This window comes from Pseudophryne corroboree, chromosome 5 (genome assembly GCF_028390025.1).
Source record: "Pseudophryne corroboree isolate aPseCor3 chromosome 5, aPseCor3.hap2, whole genome shotgun sequence".
Classification (NCBI taxonomy): Eukaryota; Metazoa; Chordata; class Amphibia; order Anura; family Myobatrachidae; genus Pseudophryne; species Pseudophryne corroboree.
Window position 1 is genome coordinate 348,069,519 of NC_086448.1, and position 18,292 is coordinate 348,087,810.

Below are 18,292 nucleotides of genomic sequence, written 5' to 3' on the forward strand. Positions count from 1 at the left end.
CATATGAATGAGGGATCAAATAATTGATATCACTCTCCTTGGAATTTTACCATTTTGTTGTTTATTGATGTATATTTTTTTTAGGAGTATTTCTGATTGTGATTGCACAATAAATGTAATATATAAATACAGGCCTTCCTAATATTAATTTTTAATACTTATTCATTTCTGAGTACCAATGGTTATCCAAAAAAATCTAATATATAATATATATATATATATATATATATATTTGATGTGATATAAGGAACAGGCATCCACAAGTGCAGTAATCATCTATTTATTGTCTTCAATGTTTTAAGGCCAGTACTCACTGGCCGATGTCAGAGAGATGTGTGCTGAGCGAACCGCTCAGCACACATCTCTCCCGGCGCTCAGCACAGCGCGATCTGTGCTGAGCGTGCGGGGGGAGACGGGGGGGCCGCTCACTTCACCCAGCGGGTGAAGTGAGCGACCCGCTAGATTGGCCTGCATGCAGGCCAATCTAGCAGCAGCGATAGCGATGCGCGGGGCTGCGCATCGCTATCGCTGTGGGGCTACACACGGAGCGATCGTGCTTAAAATCTAAGCAATCTAGTCAGATTGCTTAGATTTTAAGCAGCGATCGCTCGATGAGTACCCCCCTTTAGAACATCACAATGGGAGACAGTAGTTTTTCACTTAACTCCTCAGAGACCTGAGATTATTAGAGATCCACAACACTTCCAGTGATCCTGCACTGCTATCTGTTGCATACACTCATCAGCTGGGGAGCCGAATGACACCCCTCTAGCCTCAACCTCCGCTCAGTGAGAATCAGTGTGTAACAGTGATTATGTGGGATTCATATAAATATTTATATAATTCACAATATGAGCTTACCATCTTCGGAGTGTTGGAGAATTTTTATACATGTTTTATTTTTATTTTTTGGTCAGATAATTATTATTTTTTTGTAAATTATTTGAAAATGTAACTGGACCTCTTTTGTCATTTTCCCCTCAGCTCACTTTAAAATTGTTATAAAGGAAAAAATTATCTAAAAGTAATTATAGAGTAAGACCATTTTCTCACTGTGTAAGCTGCAGAAGGTGTCCTGTTAGTTGCTTTTAATTGTACCCTTGTATGCCTTACTTACATGTTTTTGCACAGGGGCCCTCATTCCAGTTTTTTGCAGCCGTGCGATCAGATAGTCGCCGCCTATGGGGGAGTGTATTTTTAGCATAACAAGTGTGTGATCACTTGTGCAGGGGAGCTGTACAAAAAGTTTTTGTGCCGTTTCTGAGTAGCTTGGAACTACTCAGCCACTGCAATCACTTCAGCCTGTCAGGTCCCGGAATTGACGTCAGACACCCGCCCTGCAAACGCCTGGACACGCCTGCGTTTTCCACGGCACTCCCAGAAAACGGTCAGTTGCCACCCAGAAACGCATTCTTGCTGTCAATCACCTTGCGATCGCTGCTGCGATTGCATTCTTCGTAAGGTTCCACGCTGCCCGGCGTTTCCCATCGCTGGGCAGTGACAGGCCTGCGCATTGCGGTCGCGGCACATGCGCAGTTCAGACCCAAGTACACCACTGCGAACAACTGCAGCGTGCGATCGGGTCGGAATGACCCCCAGTGTAACCTATGTAGTGCGCCCAACATGGCTTCCTCGCCTAGTACTCTTTTGTGTAGAATAAACAATGCATGGTTCTGAACTCTCCTAATATATTTGACTCCCCAAATATGTGTAATCTCTTCACCTTTTGAGAGAATGTATTATTAGAGACAACTTCAAGCAAAATATATTTAAAAAATAAATGCAGTTTTATTTTAAGTAAAATTTTGCCTGTTTTTTTCTTCTTCTTCTTCTTCTTCTTCTTCTTCTTCTTCATCTTCTTATTCTTTTTCTTTTTTTTCTTTTTCTTCTTTTTTTTTTCTTTTTCTTTTTCTTTTTCTTCTTCTTTTTCTTCTTCTTCTTTTTCTTCTTCTTTGAATATTATTATTTACTCTGCATTCTAAAATAGGGAATTTCGGACTAAGATTGGTCCAGTAATCTTACAAACTTGTTGTCACGTCTGGCAGGGTTTAAGGATCCGGCAGCTGAGATTTGCCCGAGGAGGTAGCAGGCTGTGAATGAACCAGATGAGGGGGCTGGATATAGTTCCTTCGCATGGGACACGGAGCAATGAAGAACGTAGGCGAGGTTTGAGAGTCAATGGAAAGTATTTATTATGTACAGGGCTGAGGTAGAGAACCGAGGCTGAAGCACAATGGTTAAAGACGTGGCTGGAGGTGAAGAACTGCGGACTGTGATTTGAAAGACGAGACTGTAGATGATGAACTGTGGAACTGTGGATGGTAGTTGAAAACGTGGCTGGAGACAAGGACTGTGGACTGTGGTTTGGAAAACGAGGCTTGAAGATAATAATCTGCAGGCGTGGCTGGTGAAGGAGATCTGTGGAGTGTGGCTTGAAAGACGAGGCGGAAGACCCGGGGCCGACTGTGCCCAAAGAGTCTTACTGGACCGGGTTTTCCAGGAGCGCTTCCACAGGCAGTAGCAGGCAAGAAACGGCAGGGCTGCAGCAGCAACAGAGAACCGACCAAGCAGGATCAGGAGGAACCAAGATACAGCAGGAATCCTGGGAGCACAGGCTAAAGCACCTACAACAGGGTTGTAACTTGAAGCACTGGCATCCCTGTCCTAAACCAGCCCCCTTTTATAGGGAGAGCTTCCCCTGGATTGGCTGGAAGAAACAGGAAACAGGAACTATGCTTAAAACTTGGTCTCCAACATGGCGGCGCCCAGTAATGCAGACCTTTTTGCAAAGCCACATTGCTCACTGCCCCTGGTCTCCAAGCAACGGTTCAGCAAGAGCGACCCGCTGTAGCGGCGTCCCGCCGCCACGAGCGGACCCCCTCACCGCCGCTACTGCTGCCCACGGATCCGGCGCAGCAGCCCACCTCCGCCGCTGCCCGCACAATGCCAAGGAAGCCAGCCCCGCGGCCCCAGCGTACCGGTAAGACTCCGGACGCTGACACTTGTCCTATAAGAGGAACAAGATGGCGGGAGCCTTATGACTCATGAAGAGTCATCCTTCAGCACTAAGGAGAGGAAAAAACCCCTTGTGGAGGAAACCTCTGGGGACCCATGGCTCAAGGACTGCCCGTCCCTCTAGGCATTAAGAGACTATGCAGAGTTTGCCCAGACCACCCGCCCACCCACTAGCCTTGCCTAACCCAGTCACCCCTTCTGTCGCTTTAAATCTGCTATTTTTACCTATTTACCCGGCCGGAGAAAAACGCACCTACACGTTAATGGTGAGAGAATGAAAAAAGAGAGAAAGAGATGAATGGGAGTGAGGGGGGGGGGGGGGGGGGGGCACAGTCATAACCACCATAGCATTCATTTCTGACACTAACAGGGATTACAACTGTACAAATTTAGCCATTCTTGCGTGGCTACATCATACTGCGATTGCATCTTGTTAGGCGCAACCGCACCGTGTACGTCTGGACGTCTAAGATGTGTGTGTGCCCCATTCGCATGGATGGGTGCTGCAAATGCCACAGCTAGGCGCAGACACGCACAGCCGTGTTGAGGGTGCACGTTTCCCTCAGATGTAGCCATGATCAGCATAAATCACTACCATCTTTACAAAATTTATTTGTAAACAGTATTTGCAGGGTTTTTTTTCAGGTACTAACACAAAAGATGCTTGGGACTATGACCACGTGAGCACACCACTTAAAGCTTCCCATGGGTCAGTGGCGTCACAACGGGGGTGTGGCCCACACCCAAGTGTCACCCGCCAAGGGATGACACCAAAGTGCCAGCTCCTCTTCAGTGACAGGAGGCGGGTGTTGCACTGTGATATTATGGGACACCCGGAGCGACAAAATGGAGATTTGGGCCACGATCCCATGCCACTACCCACGAAAACCTGCCCCCTTTTTGCTGTTGTGCACTGCATTACCTCCTCTCTCCCGTCCACTCCGGGTGTCACCAGTGACAGGTGCGCCTCTGCCATGCTTGTAACAGCTGGCCCTGAGATCTACGCCTGTAGCCCAGAGTGTTTGCCCCTGTGACTTGTTGATCATCATAGCAAAGCATATGCTAACAGAAACTGCAGGGGCTTTGATTGAAAAGAAAATTAATGGGTATAAATGGTATAAACACAGTCTCACCTGCACCACATCCCGTTAGAATCTTTGCCTCAATTAGGTTTCTCTGCAGAGCAGTCACTTTAAGTCGGGTTCTGTTGTATAACCTGGGCAGAGTCAAGTTCTGCAGAAGCATGACCAGAACACCAAATTTCAGTGCAGTGCTGTACGCTGGAAGTCCAGCTGCACTAAGTGAGTTTAAAAATTCCACTCATACTGTATAGTCATTATGGATGGGTTGGTATTGGGTGACCAGCGGTTGGGAGACCGTCTGTCACCATACCGACGCCGGGGTCCCATCTGTCAGATGGCCAGCGAGGGGGTGATGAGCGCAACAAAGCCCCTTGCGTGCATGCTGCACTTGCCACACAGCGGGCTCACAACCGATTCTATTCCCACTCTATGGGTGTCATGGACACCCATGAGTGGTAATAGTCCCTGTTGGTCGGCATACCAACTGGGGGGCTAGTGTTTGGGATGCCGGCCGGTCACATAACCGCATCCGTTTTGGAGTTGAGGAGCCTGCACACTGCACGCGCCGAGTGTCAAGCGTCTGTTTTTATCCTTTATTGTTCTTCTCCCTGATGTCAGATCGAGATCATACATACCTCAGTCCTTTTCTAGGTCACTGAGCTATACAATAGTGAAAATTCCATATAAATTCATACATCTTGTTCAGTGTGTCATGAGTTGTAAAAGGTTGAAATTCTCTGCTCTAGACCCACTTCTGGATCATTTGTGAAAATGTTAAACATTAGTGTTCCAAGTACAGACCCTTGTGGCACACCACTTAGTACGTAAAAACGTTCCATTTATCACCACTCGCTGCTCCCTTTTATCCAACCAGTTCCTAAACCAAATGAATATTGTGCTCCCTAACCCAAGTTTTCTTAATTTGTGTATGAGTCTCATGTGAGGTACTGTATCGAAATCTTTGGCAAAGTCTAAAAAGACTACATCCACCTCTTTAGCCTGATCTAGGTTAGCACTACCATTTCATGAAAGCCTATTAAGTTAGTTTGACATGATCTATCCTTCACAAATCCGTGTTGGTTCCTATTAATAACTTTATTGATTACCAGCACAAGAAGAAGAAAAGGGCTGTATTGTCAGTGCACATAGGGAGCAGTGGATTGATTTCCACTCTTCCATAAAACTTAACCTTTATTATTATTCTCTTAAAACAATAGATTGCTTTTATTTAAACTACAAGGTGAGGCGAAACATAGAGGTTAAAATCATTGACATAGACAAACATGCAAAGTGCAATGGAAATTAATAGATGTGAATAAAGATTTTAAAATGTGTCTCGGCGTACTTTATTCTAATGTCCACAAATAATATTAAAGTATTTATCCTGTATTAAACCAGCATCCAATTCTTCTTTAATTTATCTCTATTCATATATTTATGGATATAGATCTCATTATATATTCATTGTGAGATCTTGCTAAATCTAAGATCACAGCACATGAGTCACTTGTTATTCACTGTTTCTTTTTCTTTTTCTATTTCCTTTTTCTTCCTTTTATGGTATCAGACACCTTTAACCATTATCTAATAGGTAGTGATGATACTGGTAACATAGCAAGGTTTAGTATTCATAAATGTAGTGAGCGTTATTGGGTGTATAACCTGTTATGAGTATATAACCCACCTTCTAGAGGATATATGCATACATTAATTATTTATGTGATAGTGATAGTATCCCGGTGCACACAAATTTATTGTCTCTAGAGGAGAAGCATCCTCATTTATTTAAGACTAGTGACACCCTCTCAACTAATCACATATGCCTTTATACATATACGGAAAGGTATAGTATTCGTAAATGTAGTGAGCGTTATTGGGTATATAACCTGTTATGAGTATATAACACACCTTCTAGAGGATATATGCATACATTAATTATTTATGTGATAGTGATAGTAACCCGGTGCACACAAATTCATTGTCTCTAGAGGAGAAGCATCCTCATTTATTTAAGACTAGTGACACCCTCTCAACTAATCACATATGCCTTTATACATATACGGAAGGCAGATATACTGCAGTATGTCAATTGTGGTGCCTCATTATAAGATGTCTCTTTTGAACTACTGGTTTTTACACACCTTATAAATAACCCAAGTATATTTTCTTATAAGCAGAATTTCAATTTTTCTGCATGTTCCCAGAAATCGTAAATACCATTGGAGATATCCTATAGTTTGCATAGATTTCTCCTGTGTATATGCAATGTCTCATAAATACGCTGACATTGTTGCCATTTGTTAGTAATTTTGGCATCTATATACACCTTTGCGTAATGCTGGAGAATAAACTTTAGGTACAATCAGCAGGATATATTTATATATCTCCTCTGTGGAACTAGTGTGTTGGATCCAGTAGTATTAGATAATATATCTTAAAAAATGCATGTCATTGCAGATTAGTTATATGGTAGTTGTCATTATCTAGTGCTCACACAGTTATTATCCTTAGAGGAGAAACATCCTCATTTATTTAGGATTAGTGGCACTATTTTCAACTAATCACATTCTAGTTCATGCATATAAAGATAATGAGTATAATTCAATTGATATTTAATACTGCCTCTTTGTAAGGTGTATTATTATACCACTGAGTCATGTACACCTTTTAAATATCTAAGATATACTTTTTATGAGAGAAATTTTTCTACGTATCCAAAAGGTACATTGATTCAGGTTTTGATTTTATTATTATTCACTGCTCACATGCCACAGCTACGTGCTTGTTAAGTACTTATGCACAATAGCATTGAAACATTTGTTATACCTATCAGTTTTGTTTCTGTCACCAGTGTACGTCAGTTTGTCTAAACTTCTCCTATGTCTAAAAAATGTCTCAGTATTAGACTGACATTGTTACCATCTGTTGGCAACAGTGGTGTCTACACATTCATTTAAATAATGCAGGAGGTTAGAAATGAAACATTTGTTGCATCCTTGTAAGGATAGCTACACCACAGGTCTATCACACTAATCACATGTTCCTCCCATTATCATAACTTGCACCTGTTGTTTCGGTTGCTATTCACCATCTATTTGCCTTCTGTTACTTAGGTGCTGAGTATTCAGTATAGTATAAATAATCCTCTTTTGTGCTGTGATCTAAATATCTAGCTACATTTCACATCAATATCTGACTTCCATTCTATCTACTAAATTGTTTGCTGGCTAGGTAATGATTACGTGTTTAGATTTGGACATAGAAGGACGCCGAACACACGCTGCCCACACGCGTGTTCCGCCGTTCCTCTGACAGCTTCGTCAGGGCTTGAACCCGAATGCCTCTCCCGGCATGTAATTTAAGCTTTCCCCGCTATCCAATCCGCGGGGATCCCTAGATCATGTGTGCCTCATAGCCAATCTCAGTATTCGTCCAGTAGTACTAGTCTTAAATAAATGAGGATACTTCTCCTCTAGAGACAATGAATTTGTGTGCACCGGGTTACTATCACTATCACATAAATAATTAATGTATGCATATATCCTCTAGAAGGTGTGTTATATACTCATAACAGGTTATATACCCAATAATGCTCACTACATTTACGAATACTATACCTTTCCGTATATGTATAAAGGCATATGTGATTAGTTGAGAGGGTGTCACTAGTCTTAAATAAATGAGTATGATTCTCCTCTAGAGACAATAAATTTGTGTGCACCGGGATACTATCACTATCACATAAATAATTAATGTATGCATATATCCTCTAGAAGGTGGGTTATATACTCATAACAGGTTATACACCCAATAACGCTCACTACATTTATGAATACTAAACCTTGCTATGTCACCAGTATCATCACTACCTATTAGATAATGGTTAAAGGTGTCTGATACCATAAAAGGAAGAAAAAGGAAATAGAAAAAGAAAAAGAAACAGTGAATAACAAGTGACTCATGTGCTGTGATCTTAGATTTAGCAAGATCTCACAATGAATATATAATGAGATCTATATCCATAAATATATGAATAGAGATAAATTAAAGAAGAATTGGATGCTGGTTTAATACAGGATAAATACTTTAATATTATTTGTGGACATTAGAATAAAGTACGCCGAGACACATTTTTAAATCTTTATTCACATCTATTAATTTCCATTGCACTTTGCATGTTTGTCTATGTCAATGATTTTAACCTCTATGTTTCGCCTCACCTTGTAGTTTAAATAAAAGCAATCTATTGTTTTAAGAGAATAATAATAAAGGTTAAGTTTTATGGAAGAGTGGAAATCAATCCACTGCTCCCTATGTGCACTGACAATACAGCCCTTTTCTTCTTCTTGTGCTAGTACTCATTCTAGCTGTAGTTGGTAGCACCCCCAATACAAATGGTAATTACCAATAAGTTATAGGGGTTCTTTAGAGGAACTTAGGTTCTAAAACAATTATTTTTGGCTAATCGTGAGTGTGCAGATACACCCCCATTTCTAACTTTATTGGTTTCAAGGAACTCCGGTATTCTATCCCTTAAAGTACCTTCCAGTACTTTCCCCACTATAGATGTAAGACTTACTGGTCTATAATTACCTGGTTCAGATTTACTTTCCTTTTTTTTTTAATTCTTTATTTTTGCGTGGTATACAGAGTGGGCAAACAATACATTGAGAAAAGGGACAAGCGGCCAAGAGAGCCAACGTCCAACAGAAACCACAATTTTAGAATAGACAGCAAAAATAATCAAAAATACAACATTAGTAATCCAGTATGAACTTTGGGGGGGGGGGGCGGGAGGGGGAGGAGGGAGAGGGAGGTAGGAGAGAGGGGAAACCACGATATAATCCAATCACAGTACATATCCTGGAGATAGTGAGATCAGAAAAACGAGAGAGAAGGAGGGCAGGGGAGAAACGAGAGAACATAAGAAGGAGAAAAAGACGTGGAGGGAAGAAGAGAAGAGAGAAGAAAAGGAGAGAGGAGTTGGAGGAGGAGCAGTAGGCAACGCCCATGGGTCTGTGGAAGGTGCTAGGAACAAGGGGGGGGGGGGACAGCGGTCTGCGTTCAGCAGCGAGCCAGGGGGCCCAAACCTGCTCAAAAACATGACCCCGGTCGTGGAGGTAATATGTAATCCTCTCCATTGATGCAATATGCCAAATTTTGGTTTTAAGAGACGGGAGAGAGGGTGGAAAGGGGTTCTTCCAATTAAGGGCTATCAGTGATTTTGCTGCAGTTAGAATATGTGTGCTTAGTTTTTGGGAGAATTTATTAAGCATCGGGGGAGGGTAACACAGCAAAAAGATCCAGGGATCTTTCAGCACGGGGGAATCTAGAAGGGAGTTAAGGAGGGAGTGGACTAGATTCCAAAAGGAAGCGATGGACGGGCAGGTCCACCATATGTGTAGCATAGTGCCTCTCGATCCGCAGTTCCTCCAGCACTTAGGAAAGGAAGACGGAAAGAGTTTGTTAAATCTATCAGGGGTGTAGTAACATCGGTAGTAAATTTTGTAAGCCGTCTCCTTGAAGGCAGTTACTTTCCTTTTTAAATATCAACACTACTTCCGCTATACGCTAGTCTTTAGGGACCATACCTGATGTAAGTGAGCCATTGAAAATCAAGTATAGGGGTCTTACTAATTTGGAGTGTAGCTCTATGAGAACCCTTGGGTGAATTCCGTCGGGACCAGGTGACTTATTAATCTTAATGTTTTTTAATAGGTCACTGACTACTTCCTAACTTAAAGAAGCATTAAGTAGTGGGACATTATCATTGCTAAGGTTATGTGTCAATCCCGCCATCTGGTCCTCTCTTGTGAATACTGATGAGAAAAACTTGTTTAATTTTTCCGCTATGTCATTGTTGTCTTTGATTAGGATGCCCAAATTGCCTTTTAAAGGGCCTATACTCTCTTTCTTTAATCTTTTGCTGTTGATGTATTTAAAAAAACTTTTTGGGGTTTGATTTACTTTCCTTTGCTATTAGCTTTTCCGTTTCTATTTTAGACGCTCTGATTTTTTTTTGCATATTTTGTGGCAATCCATATAGTACTGGAATGAGTCTGTCTTCCCATCTGATTAATACTTCTTGTAAGCTCGCCTCTTTTTGGTCATTAGTTCTTTAATCTTTTTGTTAACCCACATTGGTTTGGAATATTACTCTTTCGTTTGCTGCCCATGGGAATGAAGTTACGAGTATAACTGGTGAGCAACGTTTTTAATACATCCCATTTCTCTGCGGTATTCTTGCCTTGATACAAAATTTCCCATTCAATTTCACTTAAAGCTTCTCTCATGTCAAAGTTGGCTTTGCTAAAGTTAAGAGTCTTAGTTGGGCCTCATATAGGGCTGCTTTTGAAAACTGATGTTGAATGTGACCATATTGTGGTCGCTGCTTCCGATGGGCTCCCCTACTATAATATTTGCTATCAAATCCCCATTGTTCGTTAATACCAGGTCTAAGATTACATAGTACCTAGTTGGTTCCTCAATTAGTTGAAGTAAGTAGTGATCATGTAGTGTGTTTAAAAACATATTACCCCTAGCAGTATCACATGAATTATTTGTCCAATTAATCTCTGGATAGTCCCAACACTATTACATCTCCTAATCCTGCTGCTTTTTCGATTTGCTTCAGTAACAATTCCTCATCAGACACATTAATATCAGGATGTTTGTAGCCTATCCCTATAAGTATCTTTCTAGTTCCCTTTACCCCGCACGCAATTTCTACCCATAAAGTGTCCACAGTATTTACAGTCCCTTCGCAAATGTCTTCCTTTATATCAGGTTTTAAAAAAAGATTTTACATAGAGACATACCTCTCCACCCCTTTTATTTAATCTGTCTTGCTGAACAGCGTATAACCCTCCAGATTAGCTGTCCAATCATGAGATTCGTCCCACCAAGTTTCAGTAATACCTATAATATCATACTGTTTGTTTGCTACAAGGACTTTTAGTTCCCCCTTTATCACTGTAAGTCTTCTAGCATTTACATAGGTACAATTAAGATAAGTATTCGCTCTAATGCTAGAAACTTTATTTTCTATGTGCATTATCGGGAATCCATGTTCATCATTAATTTTGTGTTTTGGTAGTACCCTTGGTAATATCCTTGCCGGCTGCTCTTTCCCTCCCCCCTTTCTCCACCCCCATTCAGCTCACTACCTCCATCCTTACTATTCTCACTGCTTGACCCATACTTTCTAGCTAAACCCTCACCCCAGACACCTAATTTAAAATCTCTAACCTTCTAACCATCCTTCCCCCCCAGCACTGCTGCCCTATGCTCATTCAGGTGCAATCCATCACAACAATAAAAGATGGCGCCTGACTGAGAAATCCATGCACTGTTCCAGGAACACAAACCCCTCTTTCCTACACCAGTGTCTAAGCCACACATTTACCTCCCTAATCTCCCTCTGCCTCCCTGGGCTAGTGCGTGTCACAGGTAATATTTCAGAGAATATTACCCTAGATGTCCTATCCTTTAGTTTCTGACCTACTGTAAATCCCTATAGTCTTTCTTAAGGACATCCCACCTACCTCTTACTTTGTCATTGCTGCCAACGTGCACAAAGACCGCTGGGTTGTTCCCAGCCCCTCCCAAAAATCTTTCTACCCGGTCCGCAATGTGTCGTACCCGAGCACCCGGGAGACAACAGACTGTACGGCGATCACGGTCCCAGATTGCCCGGTCTGTCTTCCTGATAATAGAATCACCTACCACCACAATCTGACTAGGTACCTCCAAGGACCTATCATTTCTTAGACTGGACAGGATCTAGTTGTGAAGATGAGTGTGTAAATGAGACTGCAGTTCCACCTTACACAGCAGGGGAAAACTGTATGCTCTGGGTCTGAATATATACAAGGATATTTAGATCAGTAAATCTGGGACGCATAGCATCCCTACCCTAATCCTGACCCTAAGTCAACCCTAACCTCAAACCTCACCCTAACCCTAATACCTTTTAACCACTAATACTTTTATCCCTAATAACCTAACCCAAACCCCTAAAGTAACCCAAACTGCTAAACCAACGCTAATGCACTTATCTAGGGCTGAATTATAGGCAGGGTGGATGTGGTGGTCATCCAGGGGCCCCCACACATTGGGGACCCCACACTGAAGAAAATATTGCCCAGGCTGACTTTTAACTTACCTGGCCAACTCACGAGTCCCGGCTGGAGGGCACTAGAGTGCCGCGATCCGCTGGTCGGGGTGGGTTCTAATACCGTAAACTGCCTGCCCCCATCATAGACCTGTGCTGTAGCCTAGCCAGGCTGCGCGATTCACGGATGAGAAGGGGGTGGTTCCTAATTCAGTAAAGTGCCTGCCCCATCAGAGACCTGTGCTAATTGATGAAGCCTAGCGAGGCTGCAACAGGTAGGGTCTCTTCCGCTCCCTCTCCCTCCCTCTGTCTATCTCCCCTCTCAATCTTCCTCTTTTGCTCCTCTCTCTCTGTCTCACCCTGACACGCTCTCTCTGACACCCTCGCTCTCGCTCCCCCAGCCGCTCTCTATTTCCTGGCCTCCCCCTCTCTCTTTCTCCCTCTCTTTGTCTCTTTCTATCCCTGTCTCCTCTCTCTCTCTTTCTCTCTCGCTCTCTCCCTGGCACACTCTCTCTCCATTTCACTCTCTCTCCCTGACATCCTCTCTCTCATCCCACTCTCTTTCTTCATCACCCTCTCTTGCCCCCCTCTCCCTCCCCTCTTTCCTTCTCTCTCTCTCTCTCTCTCTCTCTCTCTCTCTCTCTCTCTCTCCCTGACACCCTCTAACTCACTCACTCACTTCTCTCTCTCACTGACACCCTCTCTCCCTCTCTTGTTCTCCCCTCTTTTACTCATTCCCTTTTTTTCCCTGACATCCTCTCTCTCTCTCGCTCTGACACACTCTCTCTCTCCCTGAACCCCCTCTCTTTTTCGCTCATTCTCTCTCCCCCTGATATCCTTTTTTCTCTCTCTGATACCCTCTTTCTATGTAAAATTAGCACATCTATGATCAGAATCTCTGACATGCGGGGGGACGCCCAGCACAGGGCTAGTCCGCTCCGCATGTCAGGCTCTACCCCCGCCACACAGAAGCGAAAGCATTGCACGGAGGTGATGCGTTCGCACACGCCGAGTAGCTCCCTGCCTGCGCAGCCTAGCTGCGCTGGCTGGTGGCTACCCGCCATGTTTTCGGTCCCTGATCTTTGCATATGCATAACATACTGTATATAGGACCTAATTCAGCAGCGATCGCCTCTGAATTAGGCCCTGTATACAGTATGTTATGCATATGCAAAGATCTGTTAGATTTCAGATGGATCTCTTGCACCAAGTATAACGCAGGAGGTAAGGCATGCTGTTAGTGATGAAGTCTGCTTTCATAAGCAGAATGCTAGCTGTGGTGTGTTTGCAAAGATGCAGCAGACTCTGCAGGCAGAAAACCATATTTATTTTTGAACTGTGAATCAGGCCCATTGTGTTCACATCAAATGTCCACCTTCTGTCTATTTTTGACGTTTGCTATATTATTTCTCTCCAGTTGGTGGGGTTATGTTGTCTGCCACCAAAGTATAATCCATCAGAGTTTTTCTAGAAAATGAATAGTGATCCTTTTTTATCTTTTGGATGTGTATGGAAATCACTATTTTTTTTGGTGCCAGCAATGCTCACAGGTGATTTATTTTACTTTAACTATATTTGTACTTTGCCAATAATCAGGCAAAAGAAGATTCAAAAGTCCAAATAATATTTCCCATTTATTTGTACATCAACAATGTAAATACCTACTAAAAATCAGAATATACGGTAGGCTACTTGCTTTTGAGAAGGGTGTATTATACCAAAATACATTAAGCAGTATTGGACAAAGCAACTCACAAGGACCAAATCCAGGGACCCAACCTTTCAGGAAGACGTCTTCATCACAGTTCAAACTCATGATTTTTATATTCTGTACACCTTTTATATTAAAGAATCCAAAAATGTTTAATACAATTTTAGATTCTGGAAATAAAAGTAATAAATAGTAAAATAGAATACAAATGATACTGCAGAATGAGTTAAAAAGTCCATTGAGTCTCCTTCTATTTTTCATTTGCCTCCTCATGTTTTCAGATCACTATATATCATCTCTTATTCTAAATTATTGATGAATGGATCCAGATGGACTTAAAAGAAAAAAAAGTAACAAATCTTTATTGATTTTCAAACTATAGATGATATACAGAATAAAGGATGAAATGGGAGATCAGGGAAGGTGGGGGCACAATAATCTCAAATAAAAAAAGTTACACATATTTAAGATAATACTACTACTACTACTACTACTACTACTACTACTACTACTACACATGAATGCAACAACAAACATGTTCAGTATATATAGCATTGCTAGAGTGCTAAGAATTAAACAGTAACCTAGATGTGTCGCACCAAACTACTCTTCTTGGCGCACCAGGTCTTGTGCGACTTGTCTTGTGCTGCCTGTCTTTTTGCATCTTTTTTGCCCGAAAATGCATCTTATTCGCAAATGGATGCCACAAGCCACTTCATGAGACTGCACTGATCATGTGACACTTGTATATCTGTATGCGACTGAGTCTGAATCTCTATACCAAGTGCTACAATCCAGCAGCCGTAGCTTTTTTTTCACGCAAAGTTCTATTGTTCTTTGTATACAGACTTAAACACATTCAGATATACAGGTGTTGCATATCAAATTATCAGTGCAGTCTCTTGTAGCAAATTCTTGTATCCGTTTGCAACTACGATGCATTTTTGGACAAAAAGGCTCAAAAAAAACATTCAGTGCAAGCTGATTTGCACGGGACCTGGCGGCTTTCACGTCAGGCACCTTGCGCTGCAGTCTTATTGAGGATAGGTCTACATTGAGGGCACATCAGTAAGGTCAAATGGTTCATAGGGAGTGCCGGGGTGATAGTGCAACATCTTTTTAATGTCTAGAATTCTCTAACCCATCTCTGATGTATTTGGATCTGCTATACATACTAAATCAGGGGGAAGGGGAGGGGAGGAAGAGTATAGAGAACCCATCATCTCAGTCTTAAACCTGTGGTTCATTTTGGTGGTGACCATGGAACATTTCAGGGGCATATGTTGTTTGTATAATTGGTACAAGGCAGGTTTCAAGGCTCTGAGAATTTGGCCAAAACATATCCGTGATGCATATGGATAGTGGTCGGGTACCGGTATAATAGGCTAGCCCTACTTCTAACAGATTTCTAAGGCTCAAGACTGTGAGAATAATTTGCTTTACTTCCCTTCAAAAAATGTGTGTGTATGTGATATCTTCAGCCTGACCCAGACACAGTGAGTAGGCACCGGCAGTTGTATATTCTGAACTGTTATCGAATTAATGGTTGGAATGGCAAGATGTCTGCAAAGATTAGTGAAACTATTTTCATTTAAAGTTACGCATTTATATTTCCCAACAGTCCTTATCAAAAGAAGTGTGCATGCATGTGTAAGTAAATGTGCGTGTGTGCGTGCGTACGTGTGTGTGTGTGTGTGTGTGTGTGTGTGTGTGTGTGTGTGTGTGTGTGTGGAGGGGGGAGGGGGCTGCAGGCGATGGTATGTAGCTTCACTAGTGGGGTTTTTTGAGGTGGCTCTGTTTTCCCCATATTCCATTCCAGAATCTTGTGAGTTATGCCGTTGATTTATTCTAGTATCTCCCTCTTGGTTGGTATTTCTTGTACAGTAAGTTACAGATATATTATTAGCGTTATCTTTGTGGGGGAAAAAAGATACTTAACGTCCAAATAAATAACTATTTGCTTATAATTAAACATTAACTGATACATGCTTGAATTTTATGAAAAGTATGTATCATTGTTAGATGTATTGAAGCATTTATGGAAAGGTTGACGTGATATGACAAACCGAGAGCATTGGCAGTAAACTCTTATATTATTGCTTGACGACCTTGCACTTAGTCTGTGCACTAATATACTTTAGCTAATCTTCCTAGCAAAGTCCAGCTTGCAAAACTGCAGCCACACATTTCCAATGAGATCTTTCCTTGTTTTATACCTGATTTATTTTAGTTTCACCGTAGCGAGGGATTAAGGTGCACATTCTGTTAGTCTGTGTGGAAGAAAAGTAGAGCTCACAGGTACTGTACTGTATGCTTCACTTTGTTACATATTTGTTGTCATATTTTATGTTCTTCTCTTTAAATCAAATGTAGCTTTTACAGTATGTCTTGGAAAAAAATGGGATTTTGCATGCTTGTTTTTTGTTATCCTTACATTCATGGTTTTCTTTACAGAAAAGAATCGGAATCTTTCATCCGGCAGTGACACAACAGACAAAGAGAAAAAAGGAATATTTGGGTTTTTAAGGAGCTTTAAGAAAGGAAACAAGGTCAGTTTAATAATCACTGTTGTGTAATAACAATTTGTCAGGGAGCAAAATTATATTGTCTTTTTGCTGATTTAGCAGAACCATGATTTAGTGTTTTTTGTTGTAACCACTTGCCTGTCTTAAACGTATGGGATACGACCACACCAGGAGTGCTTTACCTGACCAGATCGGATCCCATATGTCAGTGCTACCCTCCTGCTTCCTCCGTCTGTTGTTGAGGAAATCCGTTCTGCAAAAGTGCAGAACGGATTTCCTCCTGCTGCTGCAACACCCTTGGGAGTGATGTTGCAGTCTGTGACCACCGACATCACTCCCAAAAGCACGCCCCAGAATGCCATGCGAACAGCAGCCCAGGGCGCATGTGCCTATATAAACAGAGTAACATAGTAACATAGTAACATAGGTGGTCATTCCGAGTTGTTCGCTCTGTAATTTTCTTCGCATCGCAGCGATTTTCCGCTATTTGCGCATGCGCAATGTTCGCACTGCGACTGCGCCAAGTAAATTTGCTATGAATATTGGTATTTTACTCACGGCATTACGTGGTTTTTTCTTCGTTCTGGAGATCGGAGTGTGATTGACAGGAAGTGGGTGTTTCTGGGCGGAAACTGTCCGTTTTATGGGAGTGTTTGGAAAAACGCGGGAGTGTCTGGAGAAACGGAGGAGTGTCTGGGCGAACGCTGGGTGTGTTTGTGACGTCAAACCAGGAACGACAAGCACTGAACTGATCGCACTGGAAGAGTAAGTCTCGAGCTACTCAGAAACTGCACAGAGAAGTCATTTCGCAATATTGCAAATCTTTCGTTCGCAATTTTGATAAGCTAAGATTCACTCCCAGTAGGCGGTGGCTTAGCGTGTGCAAAGCTGCTAAAAGCAGCTTGCGAGCGAACAACTCGGAATGAGGGCCCTAGAATCTGAGGTTGAAAAAAGACAATTGTCCATCGAGTTCAACCTATTTGTGGTCTCCTATGCATGATGATTTGACTAAAATTTCTGACTGATGCTGCTGTCAGCCGTTGCATTTTATCCCTATTTATAGTAACTATAATGCATGAATATGCACCATACCCCTGGATATCCTTATCCATTAGGAATTTATCTAACCCATTCTTAAAGGTGTTGACAGATTCCGCCATTACAACTCCCTCAGGCAGGGAATTCCAAACACGTATTGTCCTTACCGTGAAAAAGCCTTTACGCCGTATTGTGCGGAATCTCCTCTCCTCTAACCTGAGCGAGTGTCCACGAGTCCTCTGTGTTGATCTAACCAAAAACAGGTCCCGCGCAAGCTCTGTGTACTGTCTCCTTATATATTTGTAGATGTTGATCATATCCCCTCTTAGTCTCCGCTTTTCCAATGTAAACATGCCTAGTCTTTCAAGCCTTTCCTTGTATTCCATCGTCTCCATGCCCTTAATTAGTTTGGTCGCCCTCCTCTGTACCTTTTCTAGCTCCAGGATATCCTTTTTGTAGTACGGTGCCCAGAATTGTACACAGTATTCAAGGTGTGGCCTCACTAGTGATTTATATAACGGGAAATTAATACTCTCGTCCCTAGCATCAATACCCCATTTTATGCATGCTAATATCTTATTAGCCTTCTTTGCTGCAGTCCTACTTTGGGTACTACTGCTTAGCTTGCTATCTATGAGGACACCTAAGTCCTTTTCCAGTACAGAATCCCCTAATTTTACCCCATTTAGTAGGTAGGTGTACTTTTTGTTCTTGTTACCACAGTGCATTACCTTACACTTGTCTGTGTTGAAGCGCATTCTCCATTTGGCTGCCCATGCTTCATAACCAGTTTTTGACCCAAGTGCAT

General features: G+C 42.1%; 1 protein-coding gene across 5 annotated transcripts in view; it reads left to right on the plus strand.

Moving 5' to 3' along the window:
• COBL (cordon-bleu WH2 repeat protein) overlaps nucleotides 1-18,292 on the plus strand; it is a 952,910-nt gene that overhangs the window by 501,718 nt on the left and 432,900 nt on the right. For all 5 annotated transcript variants that reach the window (XM_063922617.1, XM_063922616.1, XM_063922613.1 and 2 more), the window contains one exon: nucleotides 16,376-16,470. In XM_063922617.1, coding sequence (XP_063778687.1) covers nucleotides 16,376-16,470 — 95 coding nt within the window. The remainder of the gene's footprint in view (nucleotides 1-16,375; nucleotides 16,471-18,292) is intronic.